At 40.2% G+C, this 25564-nt stretch overlaps 1 protein-coding gene across 2 annotated transcripts in view; it reads right to left on the bottom strand.

The window, feature by feature from the left end:
- LOC129840338 (gamma-aminobutyric acid receptor subunit alpha-5-like) overlaps positions 1–25564 on the bottom strand; it is a 47362-nt gene that overhangs the window by 19233 nt on the left and 2565 nt on the right. For both annotated transcript variants that reach the window (XM_055908140.1, XM_055908139.1), the window contains exons 4-6: positions 13498–13565; positions 7471–7691; positions 2795–2877 (exon numbers count right to left, since the gene is read on the bottom strand). In XM_055908140.1, the coding sequence (XP_055764115.1) occupies positions 2795–2877; positions 7471–7691; positions 13498–13565 (372 nt within the window). The remainder of the gene's footprint in view (positions 1–2794; positions 2878–7470; positions 7692–13497; positions 13566–25564) is intronic.

The raw sequence follows: 25564 nt of genomic DNA, 5'->3' as shown, positions 1-25564 counted from the left end.
GAGATCCCACGTCTCAAGTATGACGTTGCATTGACCCCCGAATGACCTCTTAGCAGCAGCAGCATGGTAAGGTCAGACATTTTCCATGCTAATGTAACGGATGTGAAATGGCTAGCTAGTTAGCGGGTACGCGCTAGTAGCATTTCAATCAGTTACGTCACTTGCTCTGAGACTTAAGTAGTGTTGCCCCTTGCTCTGCAAGGGCCACGGCTTTTGTGGAGCGATGGGTAACGACGCTTCGTGGGTGTCAGTTGTTGATGTGTGCACAGGGTCCCTGGTTCGCGCCCGTGTCGGGGCGAGGGGAAGACGTAAAGTTAAACTGTTACACTAATCCACAGACCTATACAAATGTAGGCTCTTTATTTGTTCCAGTTTGTTATAGCAGGAAAATAATCAGGAAACAGGAAATAATTAATGGACATTTTTTGTAGAGGTTGATACATTTTTCATCAAGGCAAATCAAATCTAAAATTTCAAAGTGGAAATGACAAACTTCAGAAGCATTTTTAACTCTCAAATAGACTACACATTTGAAATGTCCTGCAACAGTTCTCCTGCAACAGGGTGATCAAATTACAATCCCACATCTGTACAAACATACACACACTCCCTCCTCCCCACACACTAGCACATACATTGTACTTATCATGAACATTATTTGATAAAACTTAGTTTTTCTGTGCCGCTTGAAAAAAGGTCAACTGTGGGCCAAGCGAGTTAAGGCAAGATGCACTTTCCATCATCCTTCATATCCCCTGTGAGCTGGGCTGCACAGGAAAGCAGTTGTATCTGGTGGTGAAGTGGGATGTGTGGGTGATGGAATGAGAAATAGAGCCTGTGGTCACAGTGCTTAGACAACTGTTATACCGTAGTAACTGTATCGGTATGCTCTGTATGTAAATGACTCAAATGCAAATGTTTTCTGAGTGTCTGTCCTTTTTCGTTAGGGCAAATCTAGTCTGAAATTTGAAAGTGGAAATTCTAAACTTTAAAAGCCTTTTTAAAACTCAAATACACTACAAGTGTGCGTTTCCTGCTTAGCAGAAAAATTCTCAGCAACAAAACAGTGATCAAATGAAGATCCTACATCTGTAGGGGCAGTCCAATCAGCTAGATAATCTGGCTATATACGTCCTATGGTGTGACAAAGCCCAGGGTTTACTATAGTGTGACATGCTCAGGGTATTCCTATTAGCTTCCCTGGGACTGTCCATCTGTGGTGTCCCCGTCTAAAAGGTCAAGGTACGGCTGAGCTATTTCAGGACAGCACTTAAACCAGGCAGGCAACACCCATATACCTTGCCCCAACCCACAACACTTCAGGAGAATGTTAACGTAACAGGATGAGATGCTTAGCCGCAGATGCTGGTGTGGCTGCTGGATACAACAGTACAAGCAGTTTCCAGTTCTGGAAATCCTCTGGGTTTAGGAACTTATGGTTTTCAACTTGAGAGGGGGTTGAGGGGTTTCACCTAACTGTTGAGAATTCAAATAGTAGAATACACGGCGTGCAATATCAAAACTCGGTTGTGCATAAGCAATTTTTTTGTTTGTTATGCCAGTCACTGACAGTCACTCAATTAGCCCATGTCAGCATAAAAAAAAAGGTAAATAGATCTAGCCAGCTATTTAAACTTGTAGTAGTGGCAGCAGGTAGCCTGGAAGTTAAGAGTGTTGGGCCAGTAACCAGACGGTTGCTGTTTGAATCCCTGAGCCGACTCGGATCAAAATCTGTCTGTGCCCTTGAGCAAGGCACTTAACCATAATTGCTGCTAAAAGTCACTCTGGATAAGAGCGTCTGCTAAATGACTAAAATGTAAATGTAGTAATCATGGCTGAATTACCGAGCAGGCACGAAGGGCCATTGATTTTGTTAGTCACTCTCACTCAAATATTACATTGACATGGCATAAGTTCTTGCAAAATATGTCAAATTTCTGGACACTAGCTTTAAAACTGCAAATCATTTGCTCCACCTCAGTAGCAAAATGTGTAGAATTACAGGAAATTAGCTGTAAAACGACAACTTTTTTTCTCCGCTCCATGGCAAAACTTGTAGAATTGCAGAAAACATGCTTTAAAATTGCTATATTTTTTCCCCTATGCCCATGGCAAAATGTGTGGATATGCAGGAAATGTACTTTAACTTTTTCTCTCCGCCCTCAAGAGGGAGGGCTACTAAAATGTTTTGCCAGCGGTGTGTGGGGTCCCCCAACCAAATCTCGCTGAGGGTGCACAAAAAGGCTAGGCCCTGCCTGACCATAGTCTGCTTTTAGGTCTAATTGGTAAATGGCAATACAGCCCTGGGAGCCCTGGCGAGGTGGTACAGTAGGATAGCCCAGGTGCCGAGGCCACAGGCCACGTGCCAGGTTACCAAAGGTAATTAAGGGCCAGGTTACCAAAGGTAATTAAGGACAAGCAATTTGATTAAAGGATGAATAAACCTTTTGACCCTCCACCTAGTTTAACTGAACCAGGTTTAGCTCGTCCGGTTTCACGATTCAGGTCACTCCTTATTGCGGCGCAGTCGTTGTGGCTGGATTCTGTGTTCTTTCCTTGTTCCATATGTACCATCCTATACTGTGCAAGCTCAATTGTCTCTTTAGAGGAATTGATTTGGTAGTTTACTGAGTTGGAGGTTTACCGAGGTATATATAATGCTGTCATTGACTCATACGCCGATCATAAGAAGTCTGGGCCTAGTAATGTTTATACGGATGGGATCTGTGCCGTTGTATTATTAGTGTGGCAAAGTGTAATACACAAAATATCAACAACATGGAATTTTACTCACAGCTTCCAAACTTCAAAGGGCAAGCATGAGCATCCATTGGGAAGTCCTCCAACTGCATGGGACACTCTGCCGATATGGTTAACCTAGAGAAAGACCCAAAAGATCAAGACAATAAACCCAAATCGCTTACGGATATACTATAATAATCCTGTTCATTTCAAATCCAGTGCTGCCGTCATCATCGACATCTTCATCTCCAGCGCTAATGTTAGTTGCATAGATAGTACAATGCCTGTACGGTTACATCACAGGCCGAATTTTGTAATTTTATTTGTTATTTTTATCCCTTTTGGCCTCATCATTTCTAGACAGAAACACCAAGAATTCACCCTGATCCAAGCACATGGCATTACATAGATTATACTGCCATCTTGTGGTGGTTGTATTATTTGTGAATTCCCAGCTGTGGTTCACGTCAAATCCCCCATGTGCTGTATGTCAAGAGTGTATTCACAGAGAACTTCTCCACAAAGTAACCACATATAGTGACACATGTAAACACATTGATATAGCAATGAAATGAGGTCACCTCTAGTCCTTGAGGACCATATGGACTCAGGTTCTGTTCACTTCACTGCATCATTATTCAATGTTATTACTTTGCTTATATTGTGTCAAAAACAGCTGACATGTTTTAAGATCTTATTGGATCATATGAAGTCCAATTCTCATGGGTCTGTATTATGAACAGGGAAGGCTGCCATCATGTGGTTACAAGAGAAACTGCAGGACTGGAAATTGAATAACCTGATTTTTCTGTCTCACAAGGAAAGTATACTGGTATGATTAGCTATATCCTAATGTAGGTCCATGCATAGAGAGCTGCCTTTTCCCCTTACAAAAACATGGAACAGTAACATGTAACATGGAACAGTAACATGGAACAGGTGTCATCAAGTAACATGGAACAGGTGTCATCTATTCTAAAACATCCCATTTAATCAATTTTCTTTTTGCCTTCACAATAATGAACCTGCATTTGTTGTGCGATGAACATTTACATGTTATGTGTTGATGTCACCAGTGCACGTCAAAGTAATGAACATGCCAAAAAGACTGCACCAGCTCCTTAATATACACTGCTCAAAAAAATAAAGGGAACACTTAAACAACACAATGTAACTCCAAGTCAATCACACTTCTGTGAAATCAAACTGTCCACTTAGGAAGCAACACTGATTGACAATAAATTGCACATGCTGTTGTGCAAATGGAATAGACAACAGGTGGAAATTATAGGCAATTAGCAAGACACCCCCAATAAAGGAGTGGTTCTGCAGGTGGTGACCACAGACCACTTCTCAGTTCCTATGCTTCCTGGCTGATGTTTTGGTCACTTTTGAATGCTGGCGGTGCTTTCACTCTAGTGGTAGCATGAGACGGAGTCTACAACCCACACAAGTGGCTCAGGTAGTGCAGCTCATCCAGGATGGCACATCAATGCGAGCTGTGGCAAGAAGGTTTGCTGTGTCTGTCAGCGTAGTGTCCAGAGCATGAAGGCGCTACCAGGAGACAGGCCAGTACATCAGGAGACGTGGAGGAGGCCGTAGGAAGGCAACAACCCAGCAGCAGGACCGCTACCTCCGCCTTTGTGCAAGGAGGAGCACTGCCAGAGCCCTGCAAAATGAACTCCAGCAGGCCACAAATGTGCATGCGTCTGCTCAAACGGTCAAAAACAGACTCCATGAGGGTGGTATGAGGGCCCGACGTCCACAGGTGGGGGTTGTGCTTACAGCCCAACACCGTGCAGGATGTTTGGCATTTGCCAGAGAACACCAAGATTGGCAAATTCGCCACTGGCGCCGTGTGCTCTTCACAGATGAAAGTAGGTTCACACTGAGCACGTGACAGACGTGACAGAGTCTGGAGACACCGTGGAGAACGTTCTGCTGCCTGCAACATCCTCCAGCATGACCGGTTTGGCGGTGGGTCAGTCATGTTGTGGGGTGGCATTTCTTTGGGGGGCCGCACAGCCCTCCATGTGCTCGCCAGAGGTAGTCTGACTGCCATTAGGTACCGAGATGAGATCCTCAGACCCCTTGTGAGACCATATGCTGGTGCGGTTGGCCCTGGGTTCCTCCTAATGCAAGACAATGCTAGACCTCATGTGGCTGGAGTGTGTCAGCAGTTCCTGCAAGAGGAAGGCATTGATGCTATGGACTGGCCCGCCCGTTCCCCAGACCTGAATCCAATTGAGCACATCTGGGACATCATGTCTAGCTCCATCCACCAACGCCACGTTGCACCACAGACTGTCCAGGAGTTGGCGGATGCTTTAGTCCAGGTCTGGGAGGAGATCCCTCAGGAGACCATCCGCCACCTCATCAGGAGCATGCCCAGGCGTTGTAGGGAGGTCATACAGGCACGTGGAGGCCACACACACTAGTGAGCCTCATTTTGACTTGTTTTAAGGACATTACATAAAAAGTTGGATCAGCCTGTAGTGTGGTTTTCCACTTTAATTTTGAGTGTGACTCCAAATCCAGACCTCCATGGGTTGATAAATTTGATTTCCATTGATAATTTTGGTGTGATTTTGTTGTCAGCACATTCAACTATGTAAAGAAAAAAGTATTTAATAAGAATATTTCATTCATACAGATCTAGGATGTGTTATTTTAGTGTTCCCTTTATTTTTTTGAGCAGTGTATATATTTCATGCATCAGAGGTACAGTTTGCTATGGAAATAAGAATACTACATGATGCTCTCTTGCTTCAACCTTTTCTGCATCATAATATAATGGGGTGCAGCCTGACCTTCTTAAGCACATACATTATGATGGAAATGGATTAGAACACTGTATGAATTATTTGTGGCGACAAATGTATGACTTGCTCTGAAAACTCTGTTGCTCTCGGGCTAATGTTTCGGGAATCGGGGGGGTGAGAATGCAATCACATTTAGTCATTATCTCCACTGGAGAGAAGGAGCTTTCCCCTGATGTCGGTGGATTCTGAAAGGCTGGTACCATGCAATAAATCTAGGTAGAGCGCTAATCTCTTTCCTGGTAATGGAAACACATTAGGAGACAGGAGTAAAACCGGACCGATTAAAAGCAGAAACGTCCTGATGTTTCATTTCCTGAGTCGTTGGGAAATCTATTATCTTTTCAAATGATGGGCCTGATATCCGCTTCTTCTTCTTCTTCTTCTTTCACTCATCAGACTTTGATCCCAGTGACGGCGATGCCTGATCGTGCTTAATAGTGCCAGGTCACATGGCTATAAGGGGTTAATATGGTTCATCTATTTCTCTTGCATCTATTTATCTGGCATTAAGATGATCTTAGTGGGTGGTATTGATCTGGAATAAATTATACCTGCTAAAATGATACCAGGAAGTCCTGATCTATTCGTATGATTGCTATTGGTCGTCATCACTTCCTGTTCCTGTCTATTATGAATTCAAGGGTGAATATTTCATCTAATCTGCCACATATTGGTCAGTGTTCCATAACATACATAATACAGCATCACAAAGAACAAAAGAACAGAAAATTGTATGAGCCTACGTTACCAAGAGCTGGACTGAGTAGAATAGCTGTGCAGAGGCTCTTGTTACCTCCTACACACACAACAACAATAACCAAACCAGTTCAGGGCCATATGTGAATCGTGGCTGGCTGTATTTCAGTGAGCATAACGTTTGTTTTTCAGACACAAAGCTCAGATATTATTCTCTATAAGTCTAAGCCTTTGGGTGGGGAAGGGGAGGTTCAGCTAACATATGGAATTGTTTTAAGATGGTCATACCATGGATCATTTAGCTATTTGATTTGGAATTTTAGGACCCCTGTAGGTATTCCACAAAAATATTTCATTTGGTCTTTACTACTATAGCCCATAGAAACGCATTGAATAACACATTCATAAATGGCCAAACAGACAGTCCAAAAATAAAAGGGGGAATACGATTTTAAAGTGTCTTTCCTTTATCTAAGAGATATAAGAAAGCTAAGGAAATATTTTTGTTTTTTTGGATACATATTTAACCCCCCTTTTTTTTCTTCCATTAATTTCTTTTTTTTACTAGTTACCTTCAGACGAGTGACACTTGTGGAGATCATAAATCCAAAACGGAGAACACCATCGTATTTGTGAGAATCTCTCCTTTCCATAGTAGGGTCATATTAGTTTGTAGCCCACACGGTTCAGACGCTACAGAGGTTTTCGTGGGAAGACCGATTTTCGGGACGTCTCATGGTCTGAAAAGCACTGCTGTAGCTCGGACACCTTCCACCGTAGATGCCGAATTCTGACATAGGCAGATGCGGTAGTTTGAGACGCAGCCCAATCAAAGAAACGGATATCTCCAGCTTAAACTGACAGATTTTGATGGAGATATTTTTACTATGTTATTTCGTTTGACGCACGGGTGCGTCAATAGACTCTTAAGGATTATGGTTCAGGGTCAGAGTTTCTCTTGGTCAGTCCACATGGTCAGAGCTCAAATTCAAGGATGTATTCAGTGAGGTGAAACATTTAGAACGTTGCAGATGGAAATGTGATGAATGATGACTGATTTAGAATGACAGACAATCCTATCTCTGTTCTACACCATACCTTTCTATCAGATAGAAATGTGATGAATAGACTTGACACGACCGGGACTCCTATCTGTCCTATGTGATACATTTCTATCTGAAATAGTAGTGAACGGTCCCGTGGTTGGTACCTCATAGTGTAGAGCAGCGTCCCGTCATCCTTTAGTCTCAGTAGCTTGTTGGGTGTGGTCATGTTGTGGGCGATAGACTTTTTCCCGTTGAGGAAGAATGTGTCTGGGGTCCAGATGTTACTGGCAAGGAGGTTGTTAAGAGGCAGCATCTCCATGGGTCCTTTGAAACACAGGCGCTCATCTTTCCAGCTTTGTCGGAAAAACACATCAATGGTGTATTCCTACGGTGGAGAGCAACATGGTGTTGATACATGGTGATAACACTCAGAGTCAAACCCCATGGGGCCAATTACATGGACACATACAGATTTGCTATTTTAATTTGATCACTCTGACTCAGAGGATGTTCCTGTGCAGCAGGAAATGCAACGTGTGGTGTACCTGAGGTTTTAAAATGTTTTAAAGTATTTTTATTTATTTTTAATTTTTAGATGTATTATTTTCTACTAACCTTACAACCCCTCTCCTAATTGGAGTAAACTAACGAACAACAACACTTAAGCTTCTACTTCCAGCTTATACATGCTATCTTCGGGAAAGTATTGACTTTTTCAACATTTTGTTAAGTTACAGCAGTTTTCTAAAAATAGATTGACAAATTAATAATCCTTCGCAATCTACACACAACACCCCATAATGACAAAGCAAAAACAGGTTGACATTTTTGCTAGAAAAATATATATATATTTACATAAGTATTGAGACCAATTGCTATGAGACTCAAAATTGACCTCAGGTGCATCCTGTTCCATTGATCATCCTTGATGTTTCTACAACTTGATTGGAGTCCACCTGTGGTACATTCAATTGATTGGACATGATTTGGAAAAGCACACAACTGTCTATATAAAGTCCCACAGTTGACAGTGCATGTCAGAGCAAAAACCAAGCCCTGAGGTGGAAGGAATTGTCCGTAGAGCTCCGAGACAGGATTGTGTCAAGGCACAGATCTGGGGAAGGGTTCCAATCTTTTTTGCAGCATTGGAGGTCCCCAAGAACACAGTGGTCACCATCATTCTTAAATGGAAGAAGTTATGAACCACCAAGACTCGTCCTAAAGCTGGCCGCCCGGCCAAACTGAGCAATCGGTCGAGAAGAGTCTTGGTCAGGGAGGTGACCAAGAACACAATGGTCACTCTGACAGAGCTCTAGAGTTCCTCTGTGGCAATGGGAGAACCTTCCAGAAGGACAACCATCTCTGCAGCACTCCACCAATCAGGCCTTTATGGAAGAGTGACCAGACGGAAGACATTCCTCAGTAAAAGGCACATGACAGCCCACTTGGAGTTTGCCAAAAGGCACCTAAAGACTCTCAGACCATGAGAAACAAGATTCTCTGGTCTGATGAAACCAAGATTGAACCCTTTGGCCTGAATGCCAAGCATCATGTCTGGAGGAAACCTTGCACCATCCCTACGGTGAAACATGGTGGTGGCAGCATCATGCTGTGGGGATGTTTTTCAGCGGCAGGGACTGGGAGACTAGTCAGGATCAAGGCAAAGATGAACGGAGCAAAGTACAGAGTGATCCTTGATGAAAATCTGCACCAGAGCGCTCAGGACCTCAAACTGGGGGGGAAGGTTCACCTTCAAACAGGAGAACGACCCTAAGCACACAGCCAAGAGAACGCAGGAGTGGCTTCGGGACAAGTCTCTGAATGTCCTTGAGTGGCCCAGCCAGAGCCCGGACTTGAACCCAATCGAACATCTCTGGAGAGACCTGAAAACAGCTGTGCAGCAACGCTCCCCATCCAACCTGACAGAGCTTGAGAGGATCTGCACAGAAGAATGGGAGAAACTCCCCAAATACAGGTGTGCCAAGCATGTAGCTTTATACCCAAGAAGACTCGACGCTGTAATCGCTGCAAAAGGTGCTTCAGCAAAGTCCTGAGTAAACGGTCTAAGGCTGTAACCTAACAAAATGTGGAAAAAGTCAAGGGGTCTGAATACCTTCTGAAGGCACTGTACTTTTTAGACACAATATATCTTACAATAGTTATCTTTTGTTTGTTTTTACTCCTATCCTTCCACTACCCTCAACCCCTCCCGTCTATTTCTGAAGACCATCCAGTTTGATTTCTATTTGCCATATATTTTTTATTGTGCTTTTTCAATAAAGTTTTGAACCTATATACATTTTACGGACAGTGTGTATTTACATTAGTTATCTTGTTGTTATTAGTCCCACCCTTCAGCTCTAGTCAACCCCTCCCATACAGTTGAAGTCGGAAGTTTACATACACTTAGGTTGGAGTCAATAAAACTCGTTTTCAATCACTCCACAAATTTCTTGTTAACAAACTATAGTTTTGGCAAGTCGGTTAGGACATCTACTTTGTGCATGACACAAGTAATTTTTCCAACAATTGTTTACAGACAAAACATTTCACTTATAATTCAGTGTATCACAATTCCAGTGGGTCAGAAGTTTACATACACTAAGTTGACTGTGCCTTTAAACAGCTTGGAAAATTCCAGAAAATTATGTCAAGGATTTAGAAGCTTCTGATAGGCTAACTGACATAGTTTGAGTCAATTGGAGGTGTACCTGTGGATGTATTTCAAGGCCTACCTTCAAACTCAGTGCCTCTTTGCTTGACATCATGGGGAAATCAAAAGAAATCAGCCAAGACCTCAAAAAAACAATTGTAGACTTCCACAAGTCTGGTTCACACCTTGGGAGCAATTTCCAAACGCCTGAAGGTACCACCTTCATCTGTACAAACAATAGTACACAAGTATAAACACCATGGGACCACGCAGCCGTCATACCACTCAGGAAGGAGACGCGTTCTGTCTGCTAGAGATGAACAACAGCAAAGGACCTTGTGAAGATGCTTGAGGAAACAGGTATAAAATAATCTATATCCACAGTAAAACGAGTCCTATATCAACATAACCTGAAAGGCCGCTCAACAAGGAAGAAGCCACTGCTCCAAAACCGCCATAAAAAAGCCAGACTGCGGTTTGCAACTGCACATGGGGACAAAGATCATTGGAGAAATGTCCTCTGGTCTGATGAAACAAAAATAGAACTGTTTGGCCATAATTACCATCATTACGTTTGGAGGAAAAAGAGGGTGGCTTGCAAGCCGAAGAACACCATCCCAACCAAAATAGATGGCATCATGAGGATGGACAATTATGTGGATATTTTAAAGCAACATCTCAAGACATCAGTCAGGAAGTTAAAGCTTGGTCGCAAATGCGTCTTCCAAATGGACAATGACCCCAAGCATACTTCCAAAGTTGTGGCAAAATGGCTTAAGGACAACAAAGTTAAGGTATTTGAGTGGCCATCACAAAGCCCTGACCTCAATCCTATAGAAAATTTGTGGGCAGAACTGAAAAAGTGTGTGCGAGCAAGGAGGCCTACAAACCTGACTCAGTTACACCCGCTCTGTCAAGAGGAACGGGCCAAAATTCACCCAACTTATTGTGGGAAGCTTGTGGAAGGCTACCCAAAACGTTTGACCCAAGTTAAAAATGTTAAAGGCAATGCTACCAAATACTAATTGAGTGTATGTAAATGTCTGACCCACTGGGAATGTGATGAAAGAAATACAAGCTGAAATAAATCATTCTCTCTACTATTATTCTGACATTTCACATTCTTAAAATAAAGTGGTGATCCTAACTGACCTAAGACAGGGGATTTTTACTGGGATTAAATGTCAGGAATTGTGAAAAACTGAGTTTAAATGTATTTGGCTAAGGTCCGACTTCAACTGTATCTCTTAACACCATCAATGTTGGATTTCCATTTATTTGCCATTTACAGTGTGGAGAACAACTATTTGATACACTGACGATTTTGCAGGTTTTCCTACTTACAAAGCATGTAGAGGTCTGTCATTTTTATCATAGGTACACTTCAACTGCGAGAGATGGAATCTAAAACAAAAATCCATAAAATCACATTGTATGATTTTAAGTAATTCATTTACATTTTATTGCATGACATAAGTATTTGATACATCAGAAAAGCAGAACTTAATATTTGGTATAGAAACCTTTGTTTGCAATTACAGAGATCATACTTTCCTGTAGTTCTTGACCAGGTTTGCACACACTGCAGCAGGGATTTTGGCCCACTTCTCCATACAGACCTTGTCCAGATCCTTCAGGTTTCGGGGCTGTCGCTGGGCAATACGGACTTTCAGCTCCCTCCAAAGATTTTCTATTGGGTTCAGGTCTGGAGACTGGCTAGGCCACTCCAGGACCTTGAGATGCTTCTTACGGAGCCACTCCTTAGTTGCCCTGGCTGTGTGTTTCGGATTGTTGTCATGCTGGAAGACCCAGCCACGACCCATCTTCAATGCTCTTACTGAGGGAAGGAGATTGTTGGCCAAGATCTCGCGATACTTGGCCCCATCCATCCTCCCCTCAACACGGTGGAGTCGTACTGTCCCCTTTGCAGAAAAGCATCCCCAAAGAATGATGTTTCCACCTCCATGCTTCACGGTTGGGATGGTGTTCTTGGGGTTGTACTCATCCTTCTTCTTCCTCCAAACACGGCGAGTGGAGTTTAGACCAAAAAGCTCTATTTTTGTCTTATCAGACCACATGACCTTCTCTCATTCCTCCTCTGGATCATCCAGATGGTCATTGGCAAACTTCAGATGGGCCTGGACATGTGCTGGCTTGAGCAGGGGGACCTTGCGTGCGCTGTAGGATTTTAATCCATGACGCCGTAGTGTGTTACTAATGGTTTTCTTTGAGACTGTGGTCCCAGCTCTCTTCAGGTCATTGACCAGGTCCTGCCGTGTAGTTCTGGGCTGATCCCTCACCTTCCTCATGATCATTGATGCCCCACGAGGTGAGATCTTGCATGGAGCCCCAGACCGAGGGTGATTGACCATCATCTTGAACTTCTTCCATTTTCTAATAATTGCGCCAACAGTTGTTGCCTTCTCACCAAGCTGCTTTCCTATTGTCCTGTAGCCCATCCCAGCCTTGTGCAGGTCTACAATTTTATCCCTGATGTCCTTACACAGCTCTCCTGTCTTGGCCATTGTGGAGAGGTTGGAGTCTGTTTGATTGAGTGTGTGGACAGGTGTCTTTTATACAGGTAACGAGTTCAAACAGGTGCAGTTAATACAGGCAATGAGTGGAGAACAGGAGGGTTTCTTAAAGAAAAACTAACAGGTCTGTGAGAGCCGGAATTCTTACTGGTTGGTAGGTGATCAAATACTTATGTCATGCAATAAAATGCAAATTAATTACTTAAAAATCATACAATGGGATTTTCTGGATTTTTGTTTTAGATTCCATCTCTCACAGTTGAAGTGTACCTATGATAAAAATGACAGACCTCTACATGCTTTGTAAGTAGGAAAACCTGCAAAATCGTCAGTGTATCAAATACTTGTTCTCCCCACTGTATATTTCAACTGTGCTGTGATGTTTCACAAAAGTTCTGAACCTTTCTATTGTCATAGTTCCTACAGATTTGCAAAGTCATAATCAATCGATCAGTAATATAATAATATTTTTAGCAAAAAAAAATCTTTGATTTACAATCTGTATAAACTATCAGAATAAAAAGCTTTTAAAGTTTGCAATTTCCACCTTAAAATGTCAGACTTGATTTGCCCTAACGAAAAGTGTTTCAACGCCCACAAAAATGTCCATTAATTATAATCCACATAATAATTCACATTTCCTGTTGCTGCAGGATTCTTTTCCTGCTGTGAGAAACTGGTTCTAATTAAGATAATAAACTGTAAACCTAGTCCTGGACAACAACAAAAATACTAAAAGCAGATTCTCCAGTGAAATAACGTTTCAGTCCAGGACTGGACTTAATCTGCATCCAGGAAACCGGCCCATCATGTATTTCTTTATAAGATATTGATTTATTACTTAACAAAAAACTATGAATACATGTCATTTATATTCATCTAGGATAATTGTTGTGTGTTCGTAACATTTACAGGAGGGTTTGGGGTTGCTCCTATCGCAAATAATTACATTAATGGACGTCATTGAAACAGTGCATTATGAAATGGGCTGTAAATTGACTCACCATTTCAGTATCTGAAACTGGGCCAAAGCTTGTGACAAATATATTGGTTTTGATCTCCGTGACCTTTTCTGTGGATAGAATGGGATTTGGAATATGACAGTGAACATGAAGAGACAAGGGACAGGGACAAATTCAATTTAGGAGTAATCGTCATAGAGATTTCCATTTCAAATCTTTACAGCCTTCAATGACAGAAATAATTCTGAGGAAGTGAGTGCAGCTCTGTTCTCCAACCCCATTTGGCAAATCCATGTTGGATGTATCCATGTTACATTAGCGACATTATAAGACAAGATTTAGAAGGGGGGAGAAAAAAGGGCAAAAAAAATCACTAAGACCAAATCGGTGGAAGAACATTTTATTTTCTCTAAGAGATGCAGGATATTTCTATCTTCCAGTGAACATTCTTTGACTCCCTCTCTCTCGTCTGAATAGAGGTCTGGATCTCAAGGTTACTTTTTGCAGATGGAGGTGGTGGTCATGAGGGGGGCTGTGTGATATATATGGCGTGTTGGCAGTGCAGTTCCTTCTCACTTAGGATTGATCTATTACTGTGATTGCTTTGCTCTTGGAATATATTCCAGTCAATGCAAATCTGTATATTAGAACAGTCTCTTTATTTTTCTCACTGAATCCAAGAAGTCTATCGAGTGGGATTTTACAGAGGGGGAAAATGCTATGCTGGATCACAAATTATGTATGAGGCTAAGCATTGGCATACTGCAGTTTCACGAGGCCCCCCCGCAAGCTCCGAGCAAGTTTAATAGCTTATCTCATGCAATTCTAAACATTTTGCCATGAAACTGAGAGAAAATGTTGCAGTTTTAAAGTGAATTTGCTAATCATTTTGCCATGGATTATGACGTGTTCATATGCTATCTGGGGGAGAGGTGACCTCCAGGGGGGCCCCAACCAAAAAGAAAACGCCCCAGAGCTTGCCCCCCCCCCCCCTCCCTGCAAGTGAGGGGGTGTTTCCAAAGCATATAGTTGGTCCCACGTGGGGCCACACAGCACATCTCGATATGGAGCGCAGTTCACTATGCATTTATCATCTCATCAGCTGGTGACTTTTTTTCTTGTGACAGGTCAATTTGCTGCAGCAGAGCCTGCATAGTCTTTAGGCTCCAGTAATATAATTGCTTTAAATCCGTGCACACGCAGGCACACTCTCTTAGTATTTATCTTCCCCATCAAATCCCTTCAAGTTGCAAAAGAACCACAATACATTCAGTATAAATTCTAACAAAGACAAACTGTAACGTTGAAACAGAAACATCCACATTTCACACTGTATTTTGGTTCTATAAATCTCCTGCATGAACATGCAACAATGGTTCGGCTGCACCTGGCTTGAGTGTACTCTGAGGAAATCTAATGTCAAATAAGGGATGTTCCAGAACATGTAGGAGTAAGTGACATATGTAGGTAGATATCACACTATTAAACAATAGATAGGTAAATAGTATAAGAAGGCAGATGTGAGTGTGTTTGCCATTCTGGTAAATACAGGAAACCAAAGATTAGCAGATGATGTAGTAGTAACATAAAATACATGGATAACATATAAATATTAAAGATAGCTGAACATTAAAGTAACAAACCACATGGTAACATAGATCATGAGACCGTGGTAATGGAAATCTACTAAGGGACGTTCTGACCCTCTGACCCTTGTAGATTCTCCATTATGCTGTCAGACAGATAGGCGCTTAAAGAAATTGGACACTAGACACACAGTCTGCTGATTCTTTAAAGAGATACACATGTCAGAGAAATATGTGTTTAGGGCACTTAGACCCACTAGAAATATAGTCTACTCATTCCACTAGAAAAGCATACATACCAGAGAAATATGCCTGAGATGGCTGGACACTAATGAACAAGAAACACATAGTCTGCTGATTCCATTTGAGTGAAACTGACCAGACACATAGACGCCTATAAGCAATTGGATGCCCTAGAGAGGGGGGGGGGGCACAAAGAGTGCATTGATTTAGTGGTAAAGGGAGGGTCCGGCCACCATTATAAACTGATTGAAGGCAGATGGTGGGGAATGACGTCATAGGGGACGGACAATACTATGTGGGTATAAATATAAAGGACTGGACTTCTGAGGGGGGGGTTCCGCGGTGGGGGTTCCGCGGACATTCCAGATGGCTGTACAATTGTAATAAAGAGCATGATTGAATTTACAAGTTCTGATAAAGCGTTATATTTCTGAGATGATTTTCCACGACATATTTTGGCGAGCCAGCCAGGAGCTGATAGGGACTGGGACGTTCTTGGCTGATGATGGGTTCTTTGGACAATCTAACAAACAAGGGTGGCCGCCCAACTAGACGGTAAGCAAGTTCTTACAATGGTTGAAATGTTTGTGTAAGATTGCTTCAGAGATACTGTCTCAGCGAGAGGAGCGCCACGTAAGTCTCTCTTTCAAATTTCCTAAAATGAAACCAGTAAATACAAAAGAACTTTTAAATTCAATGAATTTGCATGTATGTGTAATTTGGGGAATTGTATTAAATATAAATGCATGTGCATGTATAGAGAATGAGTGAATAGGCGATGTGAACTTTGCTTGTGTTGGGTGTTTAGTGGAGCATGCGCTCGTTCTGATTAGACCGTTCGAATGTGTAGCTTAAATGATGTGCTTGTTTGTGCCATCTGGCTGAGATGGCTGGCTATAATGTGGGACAGCCCATACGGTAAAAACAGATAATGTAGGTATAAAATCCTGTGATACCTCTTCAATAAAATTAGTAGAAGGAATGCTTGGACAGGTTACTTATGAATAACGGCTCTAAAGATAACAGAGAACTGCATGAATAAGTAGTTAGAAAGCCACGATACCGCTCGTTAAAAAAGGAACATTTTTAAAGAGGTCTGATTGGGTGGATATTTAGTAAATAAATACTTCATGGATACCGCCCCAGAACGGGGGACTGAACGGATGAATATTTAGAAGGCAGGAAAAACGTTAGCCCGATTGTGCGGCGTTCAACTGCAAAAGTAGCTTATAAATATTAGGTTGTAGGAAAACGTTAGCCCGATTGTGCGGCGTTCAACTGCAAAAGTAGCTTATAAATATTAGGTTGTAGGAAAACGTTAGCCCGATTGTGCGGCGTTCAACTGCAAAAGTAGCTTATAAATATTAGGTTGTAGGAAAAACGTTTGCCCGATTGTGCGGCGTTCAACTGCAAAAGTAGTTTATACGGTCGAAACATAAATCAGTAGTTAAATAAATATTTCATGGTTAACGCTCTGAAAGGAGGACTGTACGGATGAATATTTAGGACGTTTGCCCGATTGTGCGGCGTTCAAATGCAAAAGAAATCCTGCGAATAAAAAACCGCTCTGTCTAGCTAACAGGGTTTTGTAATTCAGTAGGTCACGCCATAATACTACTCTAATAAAAGAAGAAAAGATCAGTATTGGGGGTTGGGTAGGATATGAAGACAAGCTGATCCGATTAGACAGTAGTCTCTCGTCATATCGTAGAAATCCTATTAGCCTAGGCTTATGTTGAACAAAGGGATTAAGTCAATAAAGAAAGAACTGAGTTGTTTTGAGGTAAAAACAAAGGATGAATGATAATGTTGTAAGAAATGAGTAGATCTGTGTAGAGATAGAACATTAGGAAGAAAGAAAGGACAGGTTGGGTTGTGTGTGTGTGTGTGTGTCTGTGACCAACTGCTGGTAGGAAGAGGCATGCGCAAGCCTCTCTGATAGTTAACTGAGTGTAATTTGAGAAGGAGAGTGCAGTTAACTGCTATTAGGCAGATGGAATGAAATTAAGGAACATCGAAGTAAAATAAGTTATAATCAAGGATAAAAACACTGATGTGATAAAGTAATAAGCGACCATAGTAGAATACTAAAAAAGGTGTTAAAATAAATAACCATAAAGATAATAAAAGAGGATTAAACCAAATAGTGTGTAACAAGACAGAAAGTAGAATCGTCGATAAATTGAAATTGTACTATAAAGTTAAAAACGAATTTAGGTTAGTTAAGATAAATAGTGATAAATAGTGAAATTCAGGACAGATTAAGGATTCACGAACGGTGTAACAAAGGAAGAGGAAAAAAGAGGCCGTCGATCACTCTGTACCCACAGAGACTGCGGTCTAAAAATAGCCTGAAGGACAGAGACCAGAATATGAGAGGTTTGTTTCACTAAAACCGTGAATCGGGAATTAAACAGTAAAATGGGATAAAAGACAATGAAATAATAAGAATATAGATAAGAGGTAAGAAAGTATAGACAAAATAAATTTAATAAAGGTAAACGTAAGACGTTAGATAGAGATCTTAACGGAGCGGGCAGTGGACTGGTGTGACTCAGTTGGTAGAGCATGGTGCTTGCAACACCAGGGTTGAGGGTTAAATTCCCATGGGGGACCAGGATGAATATGTATGAACTTTCCAATTTGTAAGTCGCTCTGGATAAGAGCATTTGCTAAATGACTTAAATGTAATGTAAATGTAATCATAAAATTGATTAGAATTATAAAATGAATAAATAATAATATCTGTAATGGGAAAAACACAGTGATATTTGAAGTATTGTATTAGAATAAGACATTAAGTCATCTGTAGTATTCAGAAATAATGTCTGTACTATATAGAGCTTGGTTTGAGAAGAGAAATTAAGTGATGGGACAAATGCATTTTTAATTGGAAAGGGGATTCGCTCTACCTTGGAAAAATAGTAAATAAAAGGTGTATAATACATGGGAGTATTTAGAAAAAATAAATAAATAATTAGTGGCATGACAACGAAATGACTGTTTCCATAGAATAGGGAGAGAAGGACACTATTACCTGATGAACAGGATAAATAGGACAAGGGAATTAAACAGTCACATGGGACCAAAATGTGAAGCTCGATTTGCAGGCGTTCTGATGTCAACATTCTATCATCAGAAAATACATTGCGATGGGGTTGTGTGTGTGGTTCCTCTAATCCTCGCAGACGTGCGGGTGATTGGCAGAACTATTGACAAGATCTAAGAACCAATAAGAAAATAGCTCTCTGTTCTGGATATAGGTATATTGGTTATGGGAAAATTAGTGTAATGTGACATTAGAACTTAGTGCGGTAGCAGGAAATGCCGTTATACAAGAGTTTATATCCTTGTCAAAATAACAGACAACTAATTGGTTTGAGGTTAGTGAGAATGGAATTTTTACTTGGCGGTGTGTAGTCTCTGAGGGAACAATGAGTGTTTCATAGAGATTGCAGTTTATATGTGGTCAAGAAGAAGTATTAGATCACGTTTGACTTGACATCTAGTAAAGTAACGATGGAATATTAATTGTTAGACATTATATACCACAATTCTCTGGAACTGTTAAAGACGCTTTAGAATAAAATCTATGGATAAGTAAAATTATTGGTTTGCTGACTAAAAGGTAACATTGTGAATATTAACGATATGTACACTTTCTTTTCCAGAAAGAATAAGGGAAAAAAAGGGTTTTCAATCTTCTCTGGTCAACAATGTCATTGGAGACTAATTAACTGCTTTCCACAGTAATTAAAGTCAGCCGCTTTAAAAATAAAAATATCTGGATAAGGCTAAAACATGGAGTTCTGGATGAGTGAGTCCAGTTCGTTTGCTATTATTAGCTTATGGTTCACTAGTGAGTACACCATGTACTGGGAATGAATATGCATTAGTAGATATATTGGAAGGGTTTTTTCCAATTCAGTTTCAAATTGGGTATGCAAAAGGATGAACATGTTTTTGAAAAATGTATTTAAGTTGCTCCTAAAGAAAGGGGGAGTGGAAACATATTAATGGTGTCAAAATGCCCTGAATCCTAGGAATTTCCTGTGAAAGACTGATCACCTTTTACTAGAAATTGTTGGAACAGGTGGGATTTACTTATAAAATGTTTAAGACACCAGACTCTATTCAAACTGTATAATTACTTTGAAAATCTATTATGTCTCTGGGAAAATTATGAAGAGTTGTACCCTTAAATTGAATAAGTTATTCGAATAGGTTTATTTTAATTTTTATTTTTGATATAACATGGGTTCATGGGTAAAACTATCAGTTCCTTGGGGTTATGGTCTTTGGGGAAATACACAAATGTGTTTTGTTCATTATGCATATAAAAAGTGTTGAAAGTTATTCCAACGGGTTTATTGGAGTGTGGGTTTGTGAGGGTTTTTGTTGATAAATACATCATCTGTAATTCATCTGAGAGAACACTGGTGGAATAAGGGAGTTATCATAAGAAGGTGACGTCAGAATGCTTTAAGGCATGGGAGAGAATATTACCACAAGTGGGTGTGGAGATCAAACCCACCCTAACCGACTGAACAGTGAGGGACAACTGTGTCTGATGACCTGTGAACTGTATCTAAAAAAGACATGCTGAAATGACATTATATTTGTTGGGAGAATAATGACTTAAAGTTATTGGGGTACTGATTTTTTATTATCAGGCCATTCATGAGAGAAACTGAGACAAAAGGGCTATTGGAAAATAGATAATACTGGTATTTAAAGTGTTTAGTATAAATGTTCATTATTAAAGGGATGTTGTGTATTGAATAGATAAGGTCAAATTTGAGTTAAAGTAAACACTAAGGACTGTTATCCTGAATATTGGGTTGGAAAATGTATTTAAGAAATAACTGTTTAGTTATTTAGATATAGAACTGTTTAAATTTAATAGGCCTAGGGAAGCTCTGGAAACTAATCCTGAGACAAGGTGGTTGACAAAACTTACAGAATATTAGATTAAAGGTTTTTTATTTTTTGTTTTATAATGTCATTGGAATTGGAATGATAAAATCTAATGTTTAATTGAATAAAAATATAGTATGTTGTGCGATGATACCCAAGAATGAAGAAGAAAGAGACCAATAATAACAGGGGCATAGAATGAAACAGATGGACGTTTTTCTCCAGGTTTAATTACATTACGAATAGTGGAAATTTATTGCAAATGTGTAATTATTATAAAAAAATTATTATTATTATTATTTTTTTTTTTTTTTTCTCTTTTTCTCGTTTGGTCAATTTCTTTTTGTTTTGAGGAACATAAGGTTGTGTATATGTTCCTGAGGAGGGACTGATTGATATAAATGATATATAAATTGACTTAAGGATGTATTAAACAATGGCTGCTATGGGTTAGGGGACTCATAAATGAAGGTAATGGTAGTGAAGGGGTGTTATTTGTAGAAACTATGTATAATAATAGAGATAATTCACAGAAAAGGAAAGACAGCTGACTGTGTAAAATATAGGGAAAATTCTAAAGTAAATAGAACAATTCACATATCTAAAGATATGGTAAAAAGAATAAGTGGTGGCATTTTGAACACTAGAGCAAAAGTTTAAGAAACTTATGACTTAGTTTTGTGAGGATTGGATATTCTTCCAACTGGAAGACACTTGACTGAGTACATGTTATTTTACAGCAGTTGCCGTAGGGACCATCATTTAACTATCATTATGAATATTTCTGTGGCAGGAGGCCAGGTATTTGAGGCAGAATGGTTACATAGGGCTGTTATTAAAAATTAAGATTTAGTGATCTTGCTAATGTTGTCAGGAAATAACCCATGTGTAAGTGTGTATGTCCTCAGGAAAAAACAGCCAGAAATGGAAGGGCTTGGGCTGCATTCTGGAGACTGAGTGTACATCAAGATACACCAGGCTGGTGGTATACTTCTTACAACACTGTAGTGGTAAAGTTCTTCTTGTCTCTCTTTGGTGGGTGCATAAGTCTCACGAGAAGTAAGGTCCAGCTGAATAATGGGTGAGCTTGAAAACACCATGACAGAGGATGTGGAATCAGAGAGAGAAAGAGAGAGAGACTAGATTCCACTATAGACATACTGGGTTGAGTTTGGAGGCTACTTGTTTTATTTTTAATACATCATGTGAAAGAGAATGGATGATAGGATATTATACTCTAAACAAACATGTTAAAGGGATTGATATGAAAGCATATACAGTGTTGAATTAATTCAAGAAGAGAGAATGTTAATTGTAGGTTATGCACATGATTATCAGTTGAAATGGAGTAGATGGGAAACTAAGTAAAAATGACATGATTTGGGAACACCTCTCAGAACCTGGGGCCGAAAGGGGAAGACTGGGTGGAAGCATGAGGAAGCTTTTTAGGGCTTTTATTTTTGTGGAGTCCAGCAGAAAAGTATCCTGGAGGCATAGAGTCAGGTAAAGAGAGAGTGGGAATTGTCATGGTCTCAGATTTCAGTTTGCATGAATATATTTATGCATAACACATAACATTGTCAATGCTGTTATGTTTTGTCTGTTGTTTTCCAAGTCTTATGTTTAGGAAACCAGAAGGAGAGGGGTTCGCCAGCTTCAGCTGGAATGTCTGTTTGTTGTGTGATGAGTGATGGAAGTAAGAGGATGTATGGTGCAATCATAGAACAGAGGCCATAAGTCTCTAAGTATGAATGCTTCACAGAAAGTAGGCAGAAACCTGAACCAGGATGAGAGATTCTGCGTCTGATGATCCAAGGGGACCAGAAGGACCTCTCCCAGTGATACCAGGAGATCTAGTCCACGTTGGAGGGATCCGGAGGAAGTGGGATCAACCGAGGAGAGATGGACCCTATGAGGTGGCCAAAGCAACAAGAACGGCCGTCCAAGTGAAAAGAAGCCAGACGTGGTACCATCTGAACCACTGCACATGAGTCCCAACAGAGAGAAGGATACAACCACATAGAGATGAGGACACAGAGGATGCTGATTCACCAGGAGGGAGCCTGGAGGGAGCAGGAGCAGCGGAAACGATTGAGACGCAAGGGAGGAGCCAAGAAAACAGTAAATCAAGTGAAAGCCAAAATATGACACGTGCACCGACTAATGCACCCAGAAGAGGAGAAGAGGCCTCACAAGGAACAGAATAAGAACGTTTCTTTCCTAAAATTGAAAGCCTTCCAGATGGAAGCTAAGTCCGGCCTGAGGAGGGAGCCTCAGGTGAAGAAAGAGGAGGAAAAGTCCGGCAAGCTGAAGAAAATGGGGATTACCCACAATTGACTTTTAAACTTTTGAATGGCCTCCTTTACAGACAATTGATGTTAGAACAACAAAAGAATAATGACATTGACATAACAGAAGTAACAGTGAATGCTAGTATAGAAACAACAGACTAATGCACAATCAAGATGTATTGTGGGAGCAGGAAGAGAAGAATGGAATCAGCCAAACAATCCAAAAAGACTGACAAGGTTAGAATCTATGTTCCACCTCAATTTATAACAGAAGTAGGAGAACTGAAGTTTCTCAATCATAAGGATCAAACCCTTATCGGAGATTGCACTCTGTGGATGGACATATCACCAAACAAAGGGACAAGTCATTTGGGATCCGAAAGGATGTGACCTGACATTAATCAAAGAAAAAGACGAGAGGGTGCTCATCATGAATCAGATTGAACCAGTTGAAGGTGAAGAATTAATAGTTGAAATAACAAGAACAACAGTGACCGAAGGGAGTAGCACCACTGTCATTAAGGTTGATTCTACCCCTGCACATGAACAGGAAGAACCTGTGACAACAACAAGGGTGGCGGCTGCTGTGACGACCACAGTAGCTATCACTAGATGACATCGACTGCCCTTACCAAGCAGACCACCGTGCCACAAAGCAACCTGAGACATCTGAGTCAGGAGAGTTTTTTACTGACAATTGGAACTTTCTGATAAACTCTAATGATCTACTTCAAGATAAGAACATTGAAAAAGCAACAGAATTAGATATATCAGAATCAGAACCACTCAAGGACACCACATGAGAAGAAGTAGTGAAGAAGGAGTGATACGAATGGGCTAAGTATATGGCAAACAGACACAGAATGGATAATTGTATTTTGTGAAGAAAATCACCTTTGTCTGATCTTTTAATAGTCTCTGAACCAGCATCATGTAAAAACTGTGTAAGTTGGGAAAAATGACTATTGTACCAATAGAAAGTATTCTATTCCCTTGTGTGACATAAAATGTAGGATTGCTCTGGGTAAGGACTAGGGGAAAAATTATGTTGAATGAGACCATGCTGGGAGACAATGATTGTGCTGCCTATAACATTAGAACTGAATTAAATGTACCTTAATTAGATAGAGGTACCGTGGTTAAATTAAAATATGAATGTTTTTACAGACATCACACCGAAGGAATTGATGTAGGAAACACCACTGTAGAAGTGATACTATTTGGGTGTTGGAGAATGTGGGAGTTTGTAAAAGTAATGATAAAGGGTTGATTATGAATAGAAAAGGGTTGTGTAGTTACATAACTCAGGTTACGCCATCTCTTACTATGTTGAAAAATCAAGACAGAGTTATTGCTGATAGTTTATGGATGTGTGGAAAACACTAACTGTTGAATGTATTGTCTGATGGATGGATTGGTCCTTGTGCCTTAGTTAGAGCAATTAAATAGGTTACTATTATTGAATCACTCCATGATGACTATGTTAAACCTAGAGTTAAAGTGGTTTATGATAAGGATCCTGAGGTATACCTTAATGCAATTGGACTGCTTAGAGGTCTACCTAGGGATTTCAAGGCCAGAGATGAGGTTAAATCAGGATTTGAATCTATATTTTTGTGGATAACACCAAATAAGAACTTAGAGTGGATTAATTATATATGCTATAACCAACAGGGATTCATTAACTATACTTAATTGGCTCTTAGTGGAGAAGGGTGGAGTTTGTGTCATGTTTGGGGATGACTGTTGCACCTTTATTCCCAATAATGCTATGGCCAAACTCAAAGGATTATGAGCAGAAGTAAAGGCTAATTCTGGTTTGGACTCTCATGTTTGGGATTGGTTGGACCTAGTGTTAGGAAAGTGGGGAGCCATGTTTGCTAGGATGGCCATCATTTTGGGAGGAGGGTTATTGGCTCTGGGTATTGTATTTTGTTGTGTTATACCCCTGCTAAAGTCAATTGTGGTTTAGACAACAGTTAAACAGATGTCTGTAAGGAGAGAGGGGTGGTCATGCGTGTCATGGTTTCCATGTATATGTTAAATTACCCAGTTCAGATTAATATTTACTCATACATGTCCACAAAAAGTGTAATTTGCGTCACAATTTCAAGTGGTGTACAAAAATTCATGAGGATGGTCATTATCATCACCTAGAACCTTTTTTCTGTCAAAGTGTCAAAGAAGAGATTGTCTTATATGTAAGGATGAGGACTGTGGTCTTATGTAAAGGGGTTTTAGCATATCTATTTTGCCTAATGCTTTGTGTTCTTTGTAACCTCAGGCAGGGATTCATACTACATGCTCATTGCTTCATCAAAATATAATGGTTGATTATTAGTATTTTTTATTTTAACTAGATCTTTCATTCCTATTTTATGTTATTAATTGGAGATGTTTGGTCTAGTTGGGTTTTGTAAGAATATTATGTTTCAATTGGATCTTTTCTTCCTGTCTGTGTTTATGTATTGGAGATGTTTGGTACAAGTGATTTGTAAGCTTTATTTTGATAATGTTTTAGTCAATTGTTGGTATTGATATCTACTCTCTATATGTCATTTTTAATATGGTTTTTGAGGTTATTTACCCTCAAGAGGAGGGATTATGTAGGAGTAAGTGACATATGTAGGTAGATATCACACTATTAAACAATAGATAGGTAAATAGTATAAGAAGGCAGATGTGAGTGTGTTTGCCATTCTGGTAAATACAGGAAACCAAAGATTAGCAGATGATGTAGTAGTAACATAAAATACATGGATAACATATAAATATTAAAGATAGCTGAACATTAAAGTAACAAACCACATGGTAACATAGATCATGAGACCGTGGTAATGGAAATCTACTAAGGGACGTTCTGACCCTCTGACCCTTGTAGATTCTCCATTATGCTGTCAGACAGATAGGCGCTTAAAGAAATTGGACACTAGACACACAGTCTGCTGATTCTTTAAAGAGATACACATGTCAGAGAAATATGTGTTTAGGGCACTTAGACCCACTAGAAATATAGTCTACTCATTCCACTAGAAAAGCATACATACCAGAGAAATATGCCTGAGATGGCTG

This window comes from Salvelinus fontinalis, chromosome 41 (genome assembly GCF_029448725.1).
Source record: "Salvelinus fontinalis isolate EN_2023a chromosome 41, ASM2944872v1, whole genome shotgun sequence".
NCBI classification, from domain to species: Eukaryota; Metazoa; Chordata; class Actinopteri; order Salmoniformes; family Salmonidae; genus Salvelinus; species Salvelinus fontinalis.
Note: the sequence above shows the minus strand (reverse complement) of the source record. Positions and strands in the feature narration are given on the sequence as shown.